This window comes from Salmo salar, chromosome ssa24, assembly GCF_905237065.1.
Source record: "Salmo salar chromosome ssa24, Ssal_v3.1, whole genome shotgun sequence".
In the NCBI taxonomy this organism is placed as follows: Eukaryota; Metazoa; Chordata; class Actinopteri; order Salmoniformes; family Salmonidae; genus Salmo; species Salmo salar.
Window position 1 is genome coordinate 15,060,447 of NC_059465.1, and position 17,715 is coordinate 15,078,161.

The 17,715-nt window shown below is 43.6% G+C and overlaps 1 protein-coding gene across 1 annotated transcript in view; it reads right to left on the reverse strand.

The window, feature by feature from the left end:
• serinc5 (serine incorporator 5) overlaps positions 1–17,715 on the reverse strand; it is a 57,156-nt gene that overhangs the window by 28,981 nt on the left and 10,460 nt on the right. The window contains exon 2 of the mRNA XM_014170760.2: positions 5,452–5,619. Within this exon, the coding sequence (XP_014026235.1) occupies positions 5,452–5,619 (168 nt within the window). The remainder of the gene's footprint in view (positions 1–5,451; positions 5,620–17,715) is intronic.

Genomic DNA, 17,715 nt, shown 5'->3' on the forward strand with positions numbered 1-17,715 from the left:
TACAGAGTAGTAGGATACAGAGTGGTAGGATACAGAGTGGTAGGATACAGACTGGTAGGATACAGTGTAGTAGGATACAGAGTAGTAGGATACAGAGAAGTAGGATACAGTGTAGTAGGATACAGTATAGTAGGATACAGAGAGGTAGGATACAGAGTGGTAGGATACAGAGTAGTAGGATACAGTGTAGTAGGATACAGAGAAGTAGGATACAGAGAAGTAGGATACAGAGAAGTAGGATACAGAGAAGTAGTATACAGATAGGTTGGATACAGTGTAGTAGGATACAGTGTAGTAGGCTACAGTGCAGTAGAATACAGTCTAGTAGGATACAGTGTAGTAGGATACAGAGACGTAGGATACAGAGTAGTAGGATAAAGTGTAGTAGGATACAGTGTAGTAGGATACAGTATAGTAGGATACAGTGTAGTAGGATACAGTATGGTAGGATACAGTGTAGTAGGATACAGTGTAGTAGGATACAGTGTAGTAGGACACGTTCGCACACAGACACACACATAATGAGGAGTCGCCACAACCCAGTGGCGACCCCTCATTCAGGGAAGGTGGGGCCCCACCCGTTTTGAGCCCCACCTGTTTTTGTTGCCTGTTTTGCATGTTATTTGGGCATGAATACGTGTCACACATCAGTTCAAAACAATGTAAAAAAAAAATATAACATTGAGTTAATAAAGCCGCATACTAACATGGTCTCTTTATTGTTTTCTTGAGTAAGGCTCCAAAATGCAGGGGTTTCAGCCTAGCTCAGTGCTTTCTATTGTGGTGGGGCAAGCCAGCAGAAAATACGGAGCATAGCGTTTGGTAATGTTCTCTAGTTGCGCCGTGATTGGCTCAGTGTTCTGTCACTCATGGGGACACTACATCACCACAAAATCTACGGATAGAGCTCGAAAATTCAAGCCCATTGGATGCTGCAATAGAGTTACATTAGAAGTGCCCATCCAAGAAGGCTCAAGGTCATTGGCCACAGATACAATTATGTCAAATCACGTTATATCTACATTAGCTTTGATTGGACTGATCATTGCAACATCACACTTTCAAAATCTTAGCGAGCAAGCTAGCAGTCATCATCATGAATCAAATCGACAATCTGCTGGCAAATCCTTTTCAATCCTTGTCATATGAAGAGAAATTATAGATAAAACGTATTGGTGCTCATCGGCCATTGGACATAAACATTACACAACAAGTTGGAAATGGCAAACTCAACAACGAGTGGTTTGGAACGAATCAGGAATCAACTGCAAGCGTTGCAAAGCAATCACTAGCCTGATATTCAGTGGAGTGGGTGTGTGGTCCAAGTCTGGGTTTAAGGGTCTCTTTTCTAAGCTTAAAAGGATAAACATTCACATGACATTCGCGGCAGGTAGCCTAGTTGTTAGAGCGTTGGACTAGTAACCGAAAGGTTGCAAGATCGAATCCCTGAGCTGACAAGGATAAAAAAAAAACTGTCATTCTGCCCCTGAACAAGGCGGTTAACCCACTGTTCCTAGGCCGTCATTGAAAATAAGACTTTGTTCTTAACTGACTTGCCTAGTTAAATAAAAAATGTAAACATTCACATTACTTCTGCCACATTCAAAACAACTGGAAACGGCGAAATCTCAGACTTCAGTGAATTCAGGAGAACTGAGGACTGGGTAGAAAACAAGCTCCGACTGGGAAAATACGTTTTGAACGGTCATCCAACTCAGAATTCAAAGCCGGGAACTCTTGAGCACCGACCTGAAGATCACTGACATCATGATTCAGCCTTGTTTTTTCCCCAGAGTTCACAGTTGTCTTCAAAGCATCATAAATCCAGAAAATGACAGACTTTGATGACAAAGTTTGATGACAAAATGTGCACACAAGGACCGCGGCGCCGCCTTCCTGTTCAAGTGAGCACATAACAAAAAGGTGAGTCCAAAAATGTTTTGTATGCTGCTGCATAAATGATGTAATATGCCAGGGAGATATGTATACTGTAGCTAAGAAAGTAATACTAAGTGTATGTTGTGTAGTAAGCTGTAAGTAGCCCATGTGCCTCACCCTAATAACTGTGTAGCGGCTTTGCTGACATGCAAGATGTTTGCCCCACCAAGATTTACATGCTAAAATCGCCAATGGTGTGTTCGTGTGTGCAAGTGTGTGTGTGTGTGTGTGTGTGTGTGTGTGTGTGTGTGCCCACTGCGCTGGTGTTAGTGTTCAACATGTGTGTCTAAAGGCAGCCATTTTGTGGGATAGGCTTTTTACTGAACATCTGTTTCATATGGAGCTACAAAGCAGGGGGTATGCTCTAAACAGAGAGAGAGAGAGACATAGAGAGAAAGACATAGAGAGAGAGACCTAGAGATAGAGACATAGAGAGAGAGAGACCTAGAGATAGAGACATAGAGAGAGAGAGAGAGAGAGAGAGAGAGAGACCTAGAGATAGAGACATAGAGATAGAGAGACCTAGAGAGAGAGATATAGAGACATAGAGAGAGAGAGAGACCTAGAGATAGAGACAGAGAGAGAGCCCTAGAGCGAGAGATATAGAGAGACATAGAGAGAGAGACCTAGAGATAGAGACATAGAGAGAGAGAGACCTAGAGAGAGAGATATAGAGATACATAGAGAGAGAGATATAGAGAGACATAGAGAGAGAGAGACCTAGAGAGAGAGAGATATAGAGAGACATAGAGAGAGAGATATAGAGAGAGATAGAGAGAGATATAGAGAGACATAGAGAGAGAGAGATAGAGAGAAATATAGAGAGACATATACAGAGAGATATAGAGAGAGAGATATAGAGAGACATAGACAGAGAGATATAGAGAGACATAGAGAGAGAGATATAGAGAGACATAGAGAGAGAGATATAGAGAGACATAGAGAGTGAGATATAGAGACATAGAGAGTGAGATATAGAGAGACATAGCGAGTGAGATATAGAGAGACATAGAGAGTGAGATATAGAGAGACATAGAGAGTGAGATATAGAGAGACATAGAGAGTGAGATATAGAGAGACATAGAGAGTGAGATATAGAGAGACATAGAGAGTGAGATATAGAGACATAGAGAGTGAGATATAGAGACATAGAGAGTGAGATATAGAGAGACATAGAGAGTGAGATATAGAGAGACATAGAGAGAGAGCGAGAGAGTCTTTGACAGCTCTATCAGTGGTAAAGTAGTCCCAATCAGTGCCATAGTAAAACAGTCTGCTAAATAGATGTAGTCAAGTTGGAAATACAATAGGGAGAGGAAAAGAGATCTCACTGACGCTCACTCTGCCCTACTTTGGTCTGATAATATGATAGTTATTATATAGCCAGTGTTGTATAGAGCCATGATCACATGAATTCCCTTCCATCTCAAATTACTCAAGCAAACAGCAAAATTAGCTTTAAAAAACAACACCTCACAAACAACACCTGTCTGACCTAGTTAACCTAGTTAAGGCACAGGTATGTAGTAATGTATGTAAGTCTGTAATGTCTATGATCATGTTTTTAAATGTTGGCGTGGGCTAATGGGGATCCCAATGAAATCAATTAGTTAATATGATAAACAATCAGTGTTGTTTCCTAGAACTAAAGCTGGTTATAGTTTTCAGCCAAAACCATGTTGATCTTGTGTGTCACTGCTGCACTCTCTACAGACCATGTCAACAGGAGTGACACGCTCTCTTATTTACTCAGGCCATGTGACCAAGCCAGATGACATGTAGAAAAGTGTTGTAATAGTATTTTGTTACAATGATACATAATAACATCACCATCGGAGAGACAGAGAAAGATAACATCCTTAGCTCATGAAGGGCTAGGCTCCTGACCCAGCTCCTGACCCATCTCCAGCTCCTGACCCAGCTCCTGAACCTACTACAACTCCTGACCCAGCTCCTGACCCAGCTCCTGACCCAGCTCCAGCTCCTGACCCAGCTCCTGACCCAGCTCCAGCTCCTGACCCAGCTCCAGCTCCTGACCCAGCTCCAGCTCCTGACCCAGCTCCTGACCCAGCTCCAGCTCCTGACCCATCTCCAGCTCCTGACCCAGCTCCTGAACCTACTACAACTCCTGACCCAGCTCCTGACCCAGCTCCTGACCCAGCTCCAGCTCCTGACCCAGCTCCTGACCCAGCTCCAGCTCCTGACCCAGCTCCAGCTCCTGACCCAGCTCCAGCTCCTGACCCAGCTCCTGACCCAGCTCCAGCTCCTGACCCAGCTCCAGCTCCTGACCCAGCTCCTGACCCAGCTCCAGCTCCTGACCCATCTCCAGCTCCTGACCCAGCTCCAGCTCCTGACCCATCTCCAGCTCCTGACCCAGCTCCAGCTCCTGAACCTACTACAACTCCTGACCCATCTCCAGCTCCTGACCCAGCTCCAGCTCCTGAACCTACTACAACTTCTGACCCAGCTCCAGACCCATCTCCAGCTCCCGACCCAGTTCCTGCTCCTGACCCTGCTCCCGACCCAGCTCCAGCTCATGACCCAGGTCCAGCTCCCGAACCTACTACAGCGCCTGACCCAGCTCCAGCTCCTGACCCAGCTCCAGCTCCTGACCCATCCCCAGCACCGGTCCAAACCCACGAGACAATACTTTCACAATGGGTGGATCAAACAAACAGAGACCTGCTAAGACTTGTGTTTTCCATAATAACAACTGGCTAAGAGTCCACAGAGGGGATCAGCCTGGGCCAGCTTTCTCACAGCAAAGACAGAACACCATCATACACCCAGAAAACGCTGAGTAGCACCGTGGCTTTCCCTCTTTCACCCAGCTCCCTAGTCCCTACCCTCCCTCTGTGAATAATAACCCCCTGGGGCCTTCACCTGCCCATGTGAAGACTGGAGCACTCTGTACTAACTGAGCTGGGGCCGACAGAGAATGAAGCATTAACTTGGTAGAGTACAGTCTGATAAATAGATGTAGCCTACAGTACATGGACATATATTTGGAATAACTGAGCTAGGGCGTAGTAACTGAACTGTGGGGTTTTCTGTACATGCCACGTTCCTCTTGTAGTCCGGAGTGAACTGGCAGCAGGACAGAGCACACTGAGGGAGGCTGTAGTTCAACTCTGTGTTAGCCCCCGTGGCAGCCTGCACTAAACTAGGCCATCCTAACTACTGTACAATTACACACACAGGAAATGACACACAGCAGCCTTTTCCATAGCTCCGCTCCACTCTGCTCTTCCAGGGAAGGCTTTATTACAGGGTTTATGTGGAGTTTAGATCTTCCAAAACTATTCTAGAGCTTTACTGGGTCTCTGTGTCTAAAACAACATCAAGGCCGGGTACGAGACAGGACCACACATTTAGGTGGTGTGAGCATGTTTCTTGTGTGTGTGCATGCACGTAGAGCAGTATGTGTGTGTGTGCATGCACGTAGAGCAGTGTGTGTGTGTGTGTGTGTGCGTGCGGGTGTGACTGTCTACATGCGATCGTCCGCGTACTCACGTGGTCCCTCATCTCCTGCTCCACGGTGGGTGACATCATGACGACACAGATGACGGTGACGAGGAGGAAGTAGAGGGCGTACATGAAGCGTGTGGATGTGGACTGCTTGATTTTAGGACAGCAGCCACAGCAACAGGAGCAGGCTGCCGAGCCACAGCAGCACGCCAGCTACACCAGGAGAGAGGATGAGAGGCACTGAGACAGTAGAATGTCATTATGCATGCTCAATGACATTATGGGGCGGTATCCCGGACACAGATTATACCTAGTCCTGGATTAAAAAGCATTTTCAAAGGAGATTCTCCATTGCGTTAACTTGTTTATGTCCAGCACTAAGCTTCATCTGTGTAGGGAGAAACCATCCCTATAACAACGTAATCAGACCCAGTAACTGCTGCTTCCAACTCAAGGAGGGGAAATGCACAGAAAGAAAGAGAAAGAGAGAGAAAGAGAGAAAGAGAGAGAGAGAGAGAGAGGAAGCCCTTGATGCAGCCAGGAGGTTGAGCCTGAGTCCTGGCTGGCAACAAGGTTTAGAGCAGCAGCAGCTTCAGCAGAACCCTGGCTGGAAGAGTACAGAGCACGACAGGATTCGATACTGCAGTCACATTTGTGACTGTTTGGCTTGGCAGTGAGACACACATTTTAAATTGGTTCTGTCAGGATTCACCTAGGGGTCATGATTTGGGGCTGTACAAATGTTTGATGTTTTAGAATAATTGATTATGCTTATGTTATAACCCCTCCCCTTATATTAATATTTGACCGCTCCTCCTTACATTTATAGGGTCCTAGACTACAGATAAACAATATATATATATTCATAATATAGTTTTAGAATTGTTCCACAGTTTGCTCTTTCTTTCCCTCTCTCTCTTATAATGTGTGACTGAGACAGAACTCTGCAGGGGAGTGTGGGAGATAAGAGACTACTCAGACATTCCACACTAAATCAACTTTGGGGAGGGGACATTTATTCCCTAGCTTTTAGATAGACACTGAAACTCTATGTTTGTATAGCTATGGATGCAGGGTTTTGGTCTCAGGAGTAAAAAGGTAATGACGTAGTCAGTGACATCACTAAGTGTCACGGTTGTCGTAAGGAGAAGCGGACCAAAGTGCAGCGTGTGTGTCGTTCCACATACTATTTTCACAGTGAAACTTTGCAATACATACACAATAAACTGAACGAACACAAACCGTGACGCAGAGTTGAAACATACACAAACTCAAAAACAATCTCCCACAAACCCAGGTGGAAAAAAAATCCTACTTAAGTATGATCTCCAATTAGAGACAACGAGGACCAGCTGCCTCTAATTGGAGATCATCCCAAACAAAACCCAACATAGAAATACAAAACTAGAACCTGACAACCTAGAAAAACTAAACTAGAAAACCCCTCTGTCACACACTGATCTATTCTACCATAGAAAATAACAGCTTTCTAAGGTCAGGATGTGACACTAAGGCGGGACTTCGGTTTAATAAAACAACTTGAGACCTTTTGTTTGATGCAGAACTTACTCAGCAACAGTCGTGCTATGTTCCTGTTTGTCAACTTCTGTGTGCAATTGCATTAATAAAGGTTTTTGAATGATTTAATTAAAGATATTGTCATAATGCTAATTTCACCAATGAGCCAATGATGATTGACAAGGAGGAAAAGAACGAACCCAACAGTTCGAAGGTCCCAGTGAAGAAAAAGTACCCGTTTCTTTTTTTTTCTCCCCTGATTTATTCATCCGGTATTGTGCAATTAACCAAAATTAAACCAACTTTCTGAAAAGGCAACAAAGGCACAGGGATGCTCCTGTCTGTGTGTGTAAGGGCTCGACATATAGGGAGGATTTGAAACCCTCTGGCCCAGTCTATCATCCCCGTCAGTGTGCAGCTTGGGCCAGTGAAAGAATATTTTGTAATAATGTCATTTTTAATCTAGGCTATATAATTGATTAAAAAACAGATGGATTCCTGAAGCTGTTTGCTTGCTATGTCGAGAGAGACGCACCATATCTTCGCTAAACCCCCCTCCCCTTCTTCTTAATGCAACATTTTAAATTATACTCAAGACACATTATCTTCACACATATTTTAGAGGCTTTTCACTGACAGCAGCAACTAAATCAGTTAGACCTACTGCCACTAGGCAAACTGCAGACTTCCCAAACACACTGGTGATTTGAAACAATCCACAGCAAAAAAATGTATGACGCTAATGATCCTCTGTGTCGAAGTCATGCTCCCTGGTGAAGTATTTTGAATGATATTATTTAGATAGGAGTAATTATATAATTTCGATGAAACATCAATTTACTTTAGGGCAATCCACCATCCTAACGGTGCACTGTGCACCCGCCACCTTTCCTTTCCAATTCGCAAGAGGCTGAAACCAGAGAGCTGTACAGGGGCGCAACTTTGGTGGGGGGGGACATTGTTTTTTAAATTTTATTATTATTATTTTACACTCCAAAACAGCCTACCCGATCGCTTGGAGACGTCCCCATGGTCCTAAAGCACACCGTTGCCTCATTTTGATTCACGTCCCCCCCCGTCCCCAGTGAAAGTTGCGCCCCTGGATCTATATATAATGATGAGATCATCATGTCTCCGCCCCCATAGAAACACGTTGGGCTTACATTGGACAGATTTTGAGGAAAGTGAGCCCTCTCGCTTCGCCTCTTCCTCTCTGCTGAAACTATATCACCGGAGAAAGCATCCAAACGAGCGAAAACAGCGCCCAATGTATCTGATGCTGTCTGGACAGAAATAGCATGACACGCCATATTATTTTGGTCCCGACAGCATCAGATACATGGTCTATACATACTGAGACAAACAGGCGCTGAGATTGAAGCGTTTTTCTGTCGGGGGCGCGCCTCTGTCAAATAAATGACCAATATTTTATTTGGAAAGGCAAGGAGGTACTGTAAGGTGGGCCAAGGCCCCTAAGGCCCACCCATAATGTCAGGCCTGGTTGAATATTTGCAATGTGCAATTCAGCCATCACTACATTGAAAATCCGACATTGCTGCAGTAGATATCTCAGATAGGGTGGAGTGAGGCCTAAGAGGGTTTTATAAATAAGCATTAACCAGTGGGTCATTAGCACTGGAACAGAACACATCAGACCGTTACAAACACATGCGTTTTACTGCGTAGGGTTAGATAGACTGGCTTGTGTCCCTTTGGAATTACAAACAGATTATGCAACACTAACACATCTCAGATGGTAGGCTAGTGTACTCCCATACAACAGACTATGTCACAAACTCTGTAGGCCTCTGTAGGTCTAAATCCCGCCTGTTTAGCTATAAGAATGTATCATGTAAGAGAGACATGAGAGGAAAAGACAGGCATGGGATCAGAAAAGGATCTTGTGTGTTTTTGTCCCCCAGTACTGAAGCTCAGTGCAAACCCACCCTAACTTCCTCACCACAGCTGTGTGTTCTGTAGGATTTATTGGAAATCTTTAGGCTAGAGAACAGAACAGAAAGAGGATGGGGTTCTAACTAGAGGAATAAAGGAGAGGATTTGAGTATGGTGTATAATTATCCAGCTCCCTCCTTCAGAAAAGAAGACAAGGCCTCTGCTTATGAGAGCAGTTAGACAGAACAGGCCCATCTCTGTGTGGTGATTGGTGGCTTCAGAGGCTTCAGTTTCGACAGCGCGGGTTTGATGGGTAGGAGAATCAGCCCCCTCCTGTACACCCTATTCACCCATGACTGCATTGCCACACACGTCACCAACTCAATCTTCAAGTTTTCCGACGATATAACAGTGGTATGTGCGCCTGATTACCAACAACGAAGAGAGCACTCGCGGAGTGGTGCCAGGAAAATAACCTCTCCCTCAAAATTAACACCAGCTGATCGTGGACTACAAGAGACATCCACATCCATGGGGAAGCAGAGGGGAGGGTCAAAGATGTCAAGTTCGACGACCTGAAATGGTTCCTTCACACAGACAGTGTGGTGAAGAAGGCGCAGCAGCACCTCTTCAACATCAGGAGGCTGAAGAAATTTGGCTTGGCCCCGGGCCATAAGACCCTCACAAACTTCTACAGAGAGCATCCTGTCGGGCTGTATCACCGCCTGGTACGGCAATTTCAACCACAGGGCTCTCCAGAGGGTGGTGCGGTTAGCTCAACGTAATATCGGGGGCACACTGCCTGCCCACCAGAACATCTACAGCACTCGGTGTCACAGGAAGTCACAGGAAGGACAAGAAGATCATCAAGGACCCCAGCCCCCCGAGCCATGGCCTGTTCACCACACTACCATCTAGAAGGCAGAGACGGTACAGGTGCATCAAAGCTAGAACCAACAGACTGATAAACAGCTTCTATCTCCAGGCCATCAGGCTGCTGTACCACCAATAGCCGGACTCCGCCCAGTACCCTGACCTGAACCTCAGACACTGTCACTAGCCGGCTACCAGGTCTACCCTGCACCTTAGAGACCACTGCCCTATGTACAGTACATACTGTACAGTCATTAGGGTTGCAAAGGGTCGGAAACGTTCCGGGAAATTTTAAAAAGATTTCCATGGGAAGTTAAGCCCGGGAATTTGGGGAATTTTGCTTAAATTCATCAAAAAAAGTTAGCTTATAACAGTGAACCTTTTTTGTGGGATACACATAAGGCAAATCTAGGTCTTGTAGCATATTTTGTTAAACTATCTTCAATTCAATGGAATTGCAACCCTCTGCATGCACAGTGCATTCTTCCATCACATGTACAGCTGATTCTCAAGATCTTGCACACTAATGAGATGCTATTGAGCCCACACTACTACACTGTCTGAGCCAAGGACTACATGCTTTCTGGTAAGTTTTGATTACAATACTGGGTGGGGTGAATATATTTTATCTGATATACATGATTTTTTTGTTAACCTGTTGGGGATAGGGGGCAGTATTTGCACGGCCGGATAAAAAACGTACCCGATTTAATCTGGTTACTACTCCTGCCCAGTAACTAGAATATGCATATGTCGTGTCTTTGGGTTACCATTAAACGGAAGATATGTTTATCAATTAGCTCCCTGTAATTATTATCACGCGATTAAACTGATTACTCGTTTAATTGTAATTAACTAGGAGATCGGGGCACCAAGGAGAATATTCAGATTACAAAGCTATAATTTTCCTAATATAACTTTCCTGTACTATAATATTCTATTCTATTATAGTATAGGTCGATTATCTTCTAGTTTAAATGGTGTATTTACCTCTAGTCCAGTCTCATTCTAAAACGTCGTAAATTGTTGTATCTGCACGAACCCAGTCTTTACTAAAATCATCCATACATCAATTGTCTTAAAATCATTTATTTACTACACTAAGTAATTAACAGAAAAACATACAAACAGTAATTATCGTCACAAAGGATTGGTATCGGAATGTGCCCTACTGGCTAAACAGGCAGGTCGGCCTGTTGAACAATGGATCATAAAAGGTCGGCTGAGAAGTTACACAGGGTTCATTAATATTAACAATTGAAGGCTCACTCATTCGGGAACAATTGCAATCAATATATATTTACGCTCAGTGTGTCGTTCTGATTCTTGTTGGAGAGTTCAGTTCTGTTGGGAAGTTTTGTCCGCGTTCTCTCTCTCTCTCTCTCGGTTAGAACGGATCTTTCAGAGCGACATTCATTAATGTCGTCATCGAATGGTTGTTTCGTTGGTCTTCGCGTCCAATGATATAATTTACTTAGCTGCAGACTAATAATTAATATCAAAGACTTGTTCTTATTCTGTCAGTATCGATAGTCTAAAAGTTAACCACGTGGTATGGTTCACTTTCAGTAGAGGAATTGGAAGGTAAAACCTATTAGCCAACGGAGTGTAGGCCTGGTCTGGGGAAATGTAAATCGGGGGGTGTTTTATAGTGCCCATAGAACAGCTTGTCAAATGACGCCTGGTCCTGTATGGGTCCCTGGGGGCGTGCCTATGACTGAGTTAGATTTGGTTACAGAAATACAATTCTATCACATTACATCAGTACATAGCATCTCAATGTCTTACAAAAGCTTTATCCTTATTAATACATTCCATACATCCATATGATGCAAGTCTTAAACTGAGTCTATTATATAAACAGTTTTATGGTAATATGGCTATATTGTCTCTTCTGAGTATCACCAAATTGTACCCAGCGGATCAGTTCGTAGCTGGATTCTTCACCAATCTTCCATACCTTCTCCAGAACACAAAATGTCGCTTGGCTCTCCAATTCTATGAGTTGGAAGAATTTCCTGTGTCTCTCTATGGGCCATGTGGCCAGAGACTCTCCTGGAATTTTAGAGTTTTTACGACCCTTTACACACAGGGTGGATTGTGTGCAAAAGGGAGGGGTCAACTGTCCTCCCTGTACCAAAAGAGGCCAACGTCATGACACATATAATTGTTTGATTTGGATAGAAAACACCCTAAAGTTTCTAAAACTGTTTGAATGGTGTCTGTGAGTATAACAGAACTCATATGGCAGGCCAAAACCTGAGAAGATTCCAAACAGGAAGTGCCCTCTCTGACCATTTCTTGGCCTTCTTTGTCATCTCTATCCAAAACAGAGGATCTCTGCTGTAACGTGACACTTTCTAAGGCTCCCATAGGCTCTCAGAAGGCACCAGAACGTTGAATGATGACTCTGCAGTTACTGGCTGAAAAACAGTAGCGCATTTGGTAAGTGGTCGATCTGAGAACAATGAGACGGGCGTGCGCATGCACGTGAAGAGTCCATTTTACTTTTTCAGTCTTTGAACGAAAACAACGACTCCCGGTCGGAATATTATCGCTATTTTACGAGAAAAATCGCATAAAAATTGATTTTAAACAGCGTTTGACATGCTTCGAAGTACGGTAATGGAATATTTTGAAATTTTTTGTCACGATATGCGCCGGCGCGTCACCCTTCGGATAGTGTCTTGAACGCACGAACAAAACGCCGCTATTTGGATATAACTATGGATTATTTGGAACCAAACCAACATTTGTTGTTGAAGTAGAAGTCCTGGGAGTGCATTCTGACGAAGAACAGCAAAGGTAATCCAATTTTTCTTATAGTAAATCTGAGTTTTGTGAGTACCAAACTTGGTGGGTGTCAAAATAGCTAGCCTGTGATGGCCGGGTTATCTACTCAGAATATTGCAAAATGTGCTTTCACCGAAAAGCTATTTTAAAATCGGACACCGCGATTGCATAAAGGAGTTCTGTATCTATAATTCTTAAAATAATTATGTTTTTTGTGAACGTTTATCGTGAGTAATTTAGTAAATTCACCGGAAGTGTTCGGTGGGAATGCTAGTTCTGAACGTCACATGCTAATGTAAAAAGCTGGTTTTTGATATAAATATGAACTTGATTGAACAAAACATGCATGTATTGTATAACATAATGTCCTAGGAGTGTCATCTGATGACGATCATCAAAGGTTAGTGCTGCATTTAGCTGTGGTTTTGGTTTTTGTGACATTATATGCTAGCTTGAAAAATGGGTGTCTGATTATTTCTGGCTGGGTACTCTGCTGACATAATATAATGTTTTGCTTTCGTTGTAAAGCCTTTTTGAAATTGGACAGTGTGGTTAGATTAACGAGAGTCTTGTCTTTAAAATGGTGTAAAATAGTCGTATGTTTGAGAAATTGAAGTTATAGCATTTTTGAGGTATTTGTATTTCGCGCCAAGGGATTCCACTGGCTGTTGACTAGGGTGGGACACAAACGTCCCACCTAGCCCAGAGAGGTTAACTAGTGAATAGTAGCCTACAGCAAAGTGTGTTTAAATCATTTCTAACTTGTTAACAACTTCTGCTAGTTCGTTTTTACTACCATGTGGGTTTTAGCTTGCTTGAGCCTGCTAACTGAGGAGTGTTAAATCACCTGTTTACATACACATTTCATTTTAAAACATTTATCTTACAAAGGAGTTGTTTAATCTAACTGTTTAACTATTTATCTGCACATGGAATTGTATTTGTTGTTTTTTTACTAATTTCTTTCTAATCTTTACAGGAAAATGCCACGGGCACTATCTGATGTGTGGAGACATTTCACTGAAGCTAATGTATAAGGAAAAGCTGTGTACATTTGCAAATACTGTGCCAGATCATATGTGAAGAATGCAACAAAGTTGCAGAATCATCTGGCCAATCGCATAAAGTTCCCTCTGCGCTCACAACAAGCAACCTCAGACAAAAGTCCCTCTACTTCTATTCAAGGTGAAAATGATGAATCAGACACCTTATCGATAGCAACAGCTCATGTTCTTCCTGGGAACAGAAGTTTTTTTGACTCAATGGAGGAACGTAGTCAGAGAAATGCTGATGAATGTCTTACTCGAGCTGTGTATGCAACTGGTTCACCTCTGATGCTCACAGGCAATGTGTATTGGAAGAGATTTCTGAATGTTCTTCACCCAGCATACACCCCTCCAACCAGACATGCTTTATCTACTCATTTGCAGGATGCAGAGTTCAACAGAGTTCAAGTGAAGGTCAAGCAAATCATAGAGAAAGCAGACTGTATTGCAATCATCTCTGATGGGTGGTCGAATGTTCGTGGGTAAGGAATAATTAACTACATCATCTCCACCCCTCAACCAGTATTCTACAAAGCACAGACACAAGGGACAACAGACACACCGGTCTCTACATTGCAGATAAGCTGAAGGCAGTCATCAATGACCTTGGACCACAGAAGGTTTTTGCACTGGTGACAGACAATGCTGCGAACATGAAGGCTGCTTGGTCTAAAGTGGAGGAGTCCAACCCCCACATCACACCCATTGGCTGTGCTGCTCATGCATTGAATCTGCTCCTCAAGGACATCATAGCACTGAAAACAATAGATACACTCTACAAGAGAGCCAAACAAATGGTTAGGTATGTGAAGGGTCATCAAGTTATAGCAGCAATCTACCTCACCAAGCAAAGTGAGATGAATAAGAGCACCACATTGAAGCTGCCCAGCAACACCCGTTGGGGTGGTGTTGTCATCATGTTTGACAGTCTCCTGGAGGGAAAGGAGTCTCTCCAAGAAATGGCCATATCACAGTCTGCCGATAAGGACAGCCCCATCAAGAGGATTCTCCTGGATGATGTATTTTGGGAGAGAGTGGTACGCTGCCTGAAACCTATAGCAGTAGCCATTGCACTGATTGAGGGAGACAATGCCATCCTGTCTGATGTTCAGACTCTGCTTGCAGATGTAAGAGAAGAAATCCATACTGCCCTGCCCACTTCACTGTTGCTCCAAGCAGAGGTGATAAGGGAATTATATAATGAAGGTAAATGAATAAAGAATCCAACCCTGTCACGTAACCAATTAGTAATTAGTAGTTATGTAGCATGTATAATGAATAATTAAAGTACTAATCGACAGGCCCATAAGGTCTAGTAGAGGCCCGGGACAAAATGTGTGTGTGTGTGTGTTTTAGTGGGCCTAAGATAACGACAAGTAGACTGTGATTGACCCGGCAGCTGAGGAACTTTGAGTAACTTAGAGAAGAAAGGGAGTGACCCTCAAGGTTTCTCTAATCTCGGGGGAAAGGAACAGACAGCACTGGATAGTGATTAACAGTGATGAGAACTCCAGGGAGGGATACAACTCACCTACTGTTTGTGTGGAGGTATGTGCGTAAGTGGAGAGTTAGCATAAAATGAATGTCTTTGTTATTTGGACCTCAGAACGTTCTCTGAATAAACTGTACAGACCTTTTGCAGAAAAGCTGAGTCCTTAGCTAATTATTCTTAACCCAGTGTCTTACAAACCTTGGGGGTTAGTCAAGGCTTATTGATTGTTAATTATTATCATTGGGATAGAAAATTCCACTGACAAGAAGAAACTGCAGTTCCGAAATATATCAAAAAGCTTTAAGACTTCTGCCTGAAGCCCATACACACCGCAGCGTACATGTTGGACCCCAAGTATGCTGGCAAGAGCATCCTGTCTGGTGCAGAGATCAACAAGGCCTATGGTGTCATCACTACCGTGTCTCGCCACCTTGGCCTGGATGAGGGCAAGGTTCTTGGCAGTCTGGCGAAGTACACTTCCAAGCAAGGGCTTTGGGATGGCAATGCAATATGTCAGTTGTGCCAACATATATCATCAGCCACCTGGTGGAAGGGACTTTGTGGATCTGAAGCTCTTTCCCCTGTTGCCTCCATCATCCTCCAAATCCCACCAACATCAGCCACCTCAGAGAGCAACTGGTCCTTGTTTGGGAAAACACACACCAAAGCACGCAACAGGTTGACCAATACAAGGGTTGAAAAATTGGTGGCAATCCGGGCAAATATGAGGCTTTTTGAGCCTGACAACGAGCCATCCTCAACAAGGTTGGAAAGTGACAGTGAAGATGAGACCTCAGAGTCTGATGTTCAAGAGGTGGACATTGAGGAGGTCCAGGGAGAAGACATGGAAGCCCGAGGAAGACAACCAAAGCTTTAGTTTCTAGACTATCATTTTACAGATGTATGTTGAAAACATTTTTGGGAGATGCGATGGATCATTGGGGATCATTCAATATTCAATTTATTTTGTTGTTCAGTGAAATCTTCCCATGTGAAGAGTCAACTCATTTAATTAAAGTTCAATTCATAACTAAATTGTTTTTGTTTTACTTCTATTGGAAGGATTTAATCATTTGCAATTATGTCTACTTATGATAAGGTCAAAGGTTTATGTTTGTCTCCATATGATATGGTATATATATCCAATGCAAAAAACATCTACATTTAAATAGTATTAATATTAATTTGCATATATTTTGTTAATTCCCACGGAAAGTTTCCACCTCTGAATATTCCCCAAAATGTGCAACCCTAACAGTCATTGAACACTGGTCACTTTAATGTTTACATACTGTTTACCCACTTTATATGTACAGTATTGTGTAGCTCACGCTAATATATCTACTGCTGTACATATCATTCCTAGTATATCTTGTGCAAATTCATGTGGTGTAGATACATAAAGATTACATTTGGATTACTGTTACAGTGCTATTTGGACTGTTAATTGGATTTGTTCTTTCTTGTTGTTCTTTCTATTTTTTAATTGATTATGTGTGTACCTGTTTGACATTTTATTGCTTTGTTAGCAGCTAGTAACACAAGCATTTCGCTGCACCCCGCTATAACATCTGCTAAACTGTGTACGTGACCAAATTCTTTCAGATCTACCAGTGTATGGGGTATTACGGGAAGTATCAACGAGTGGGGGCTGGAGGTAGTGTGCAGGATATGGGGTAGAGGTACGGAGTTGATTTTGGGCCTATATCCCCTACTAAACTACACAGGACTAAATGGGATTAGTTCCTCTCTATGATAATAATTCATTAGGCAACACAGACTCAAGAAGCACAGTAGAAAAAGGGTTGAGTGGGTGTTGGCTGTCTTTAGTGAGTGTGTATTTAGCCGTTTAGCTAATCTAATAGAGCCAGTGTATGGGAACGCTCTAACACTAACACAGTGGGACGAACACACAATGTGGGGGCTAGAGGAGCTAAGTGGGGCTGACTGAATAGCTAGCTGCCGTACAGAGGCATTCCACAGCACACAGAGAAAATGGAGATGCCATGACAACCAACTCTGACCCTCCCCTCCCTCAGGTGGTCTGCCTGTATGTTTCGACGCCCCCGTTCAGACAATATTAGCACCCAGCCTGCCAAACTATTACCCCTCAATCTGTAGCCATCGACCCCTCATCCCAACCACACCACCCTCATACCCCCCTCCACACACTCACACGCAACCACACACTACACCCACAAAGGGTTACATGGCAAGGCTACCAGTTCTACAATTAGCTTCTATAAAAAGCCTACACAACCACTCTCCCCTTCCACTGACACCACACCAACCCCCACTGTAACTCAACCATCACTGGACCCTAGGGACAATGACAACTCTCTCTCTCCCTGTAGATCTTTCTGTTATACTCTCCTTCCCATCCTTCAGCTGTCCCAGGGGTTAGGGGTGGAAGGGGATAGCCCCTTCCCTAAAGGGGTCGGTAAACTAGAGCCCTGTTGTTCTCACACACAGACGCACACAGTCCCACACACGCATCAATACACACGTCATGCACAAACCCACACACAACTTCTCCCATTTTCCAATGTGTAAAACCAGCGGGCCACTGGTGCTACGCCACTGATTTTAACTAACTGTAAGTTAAACTTACAATATGTAACTTTTTGGGCAACCCGACCAAATTCACATAGATATGTGTCATTCTCGTCTAAAGCCAATCTAGGAAGCGGTAGA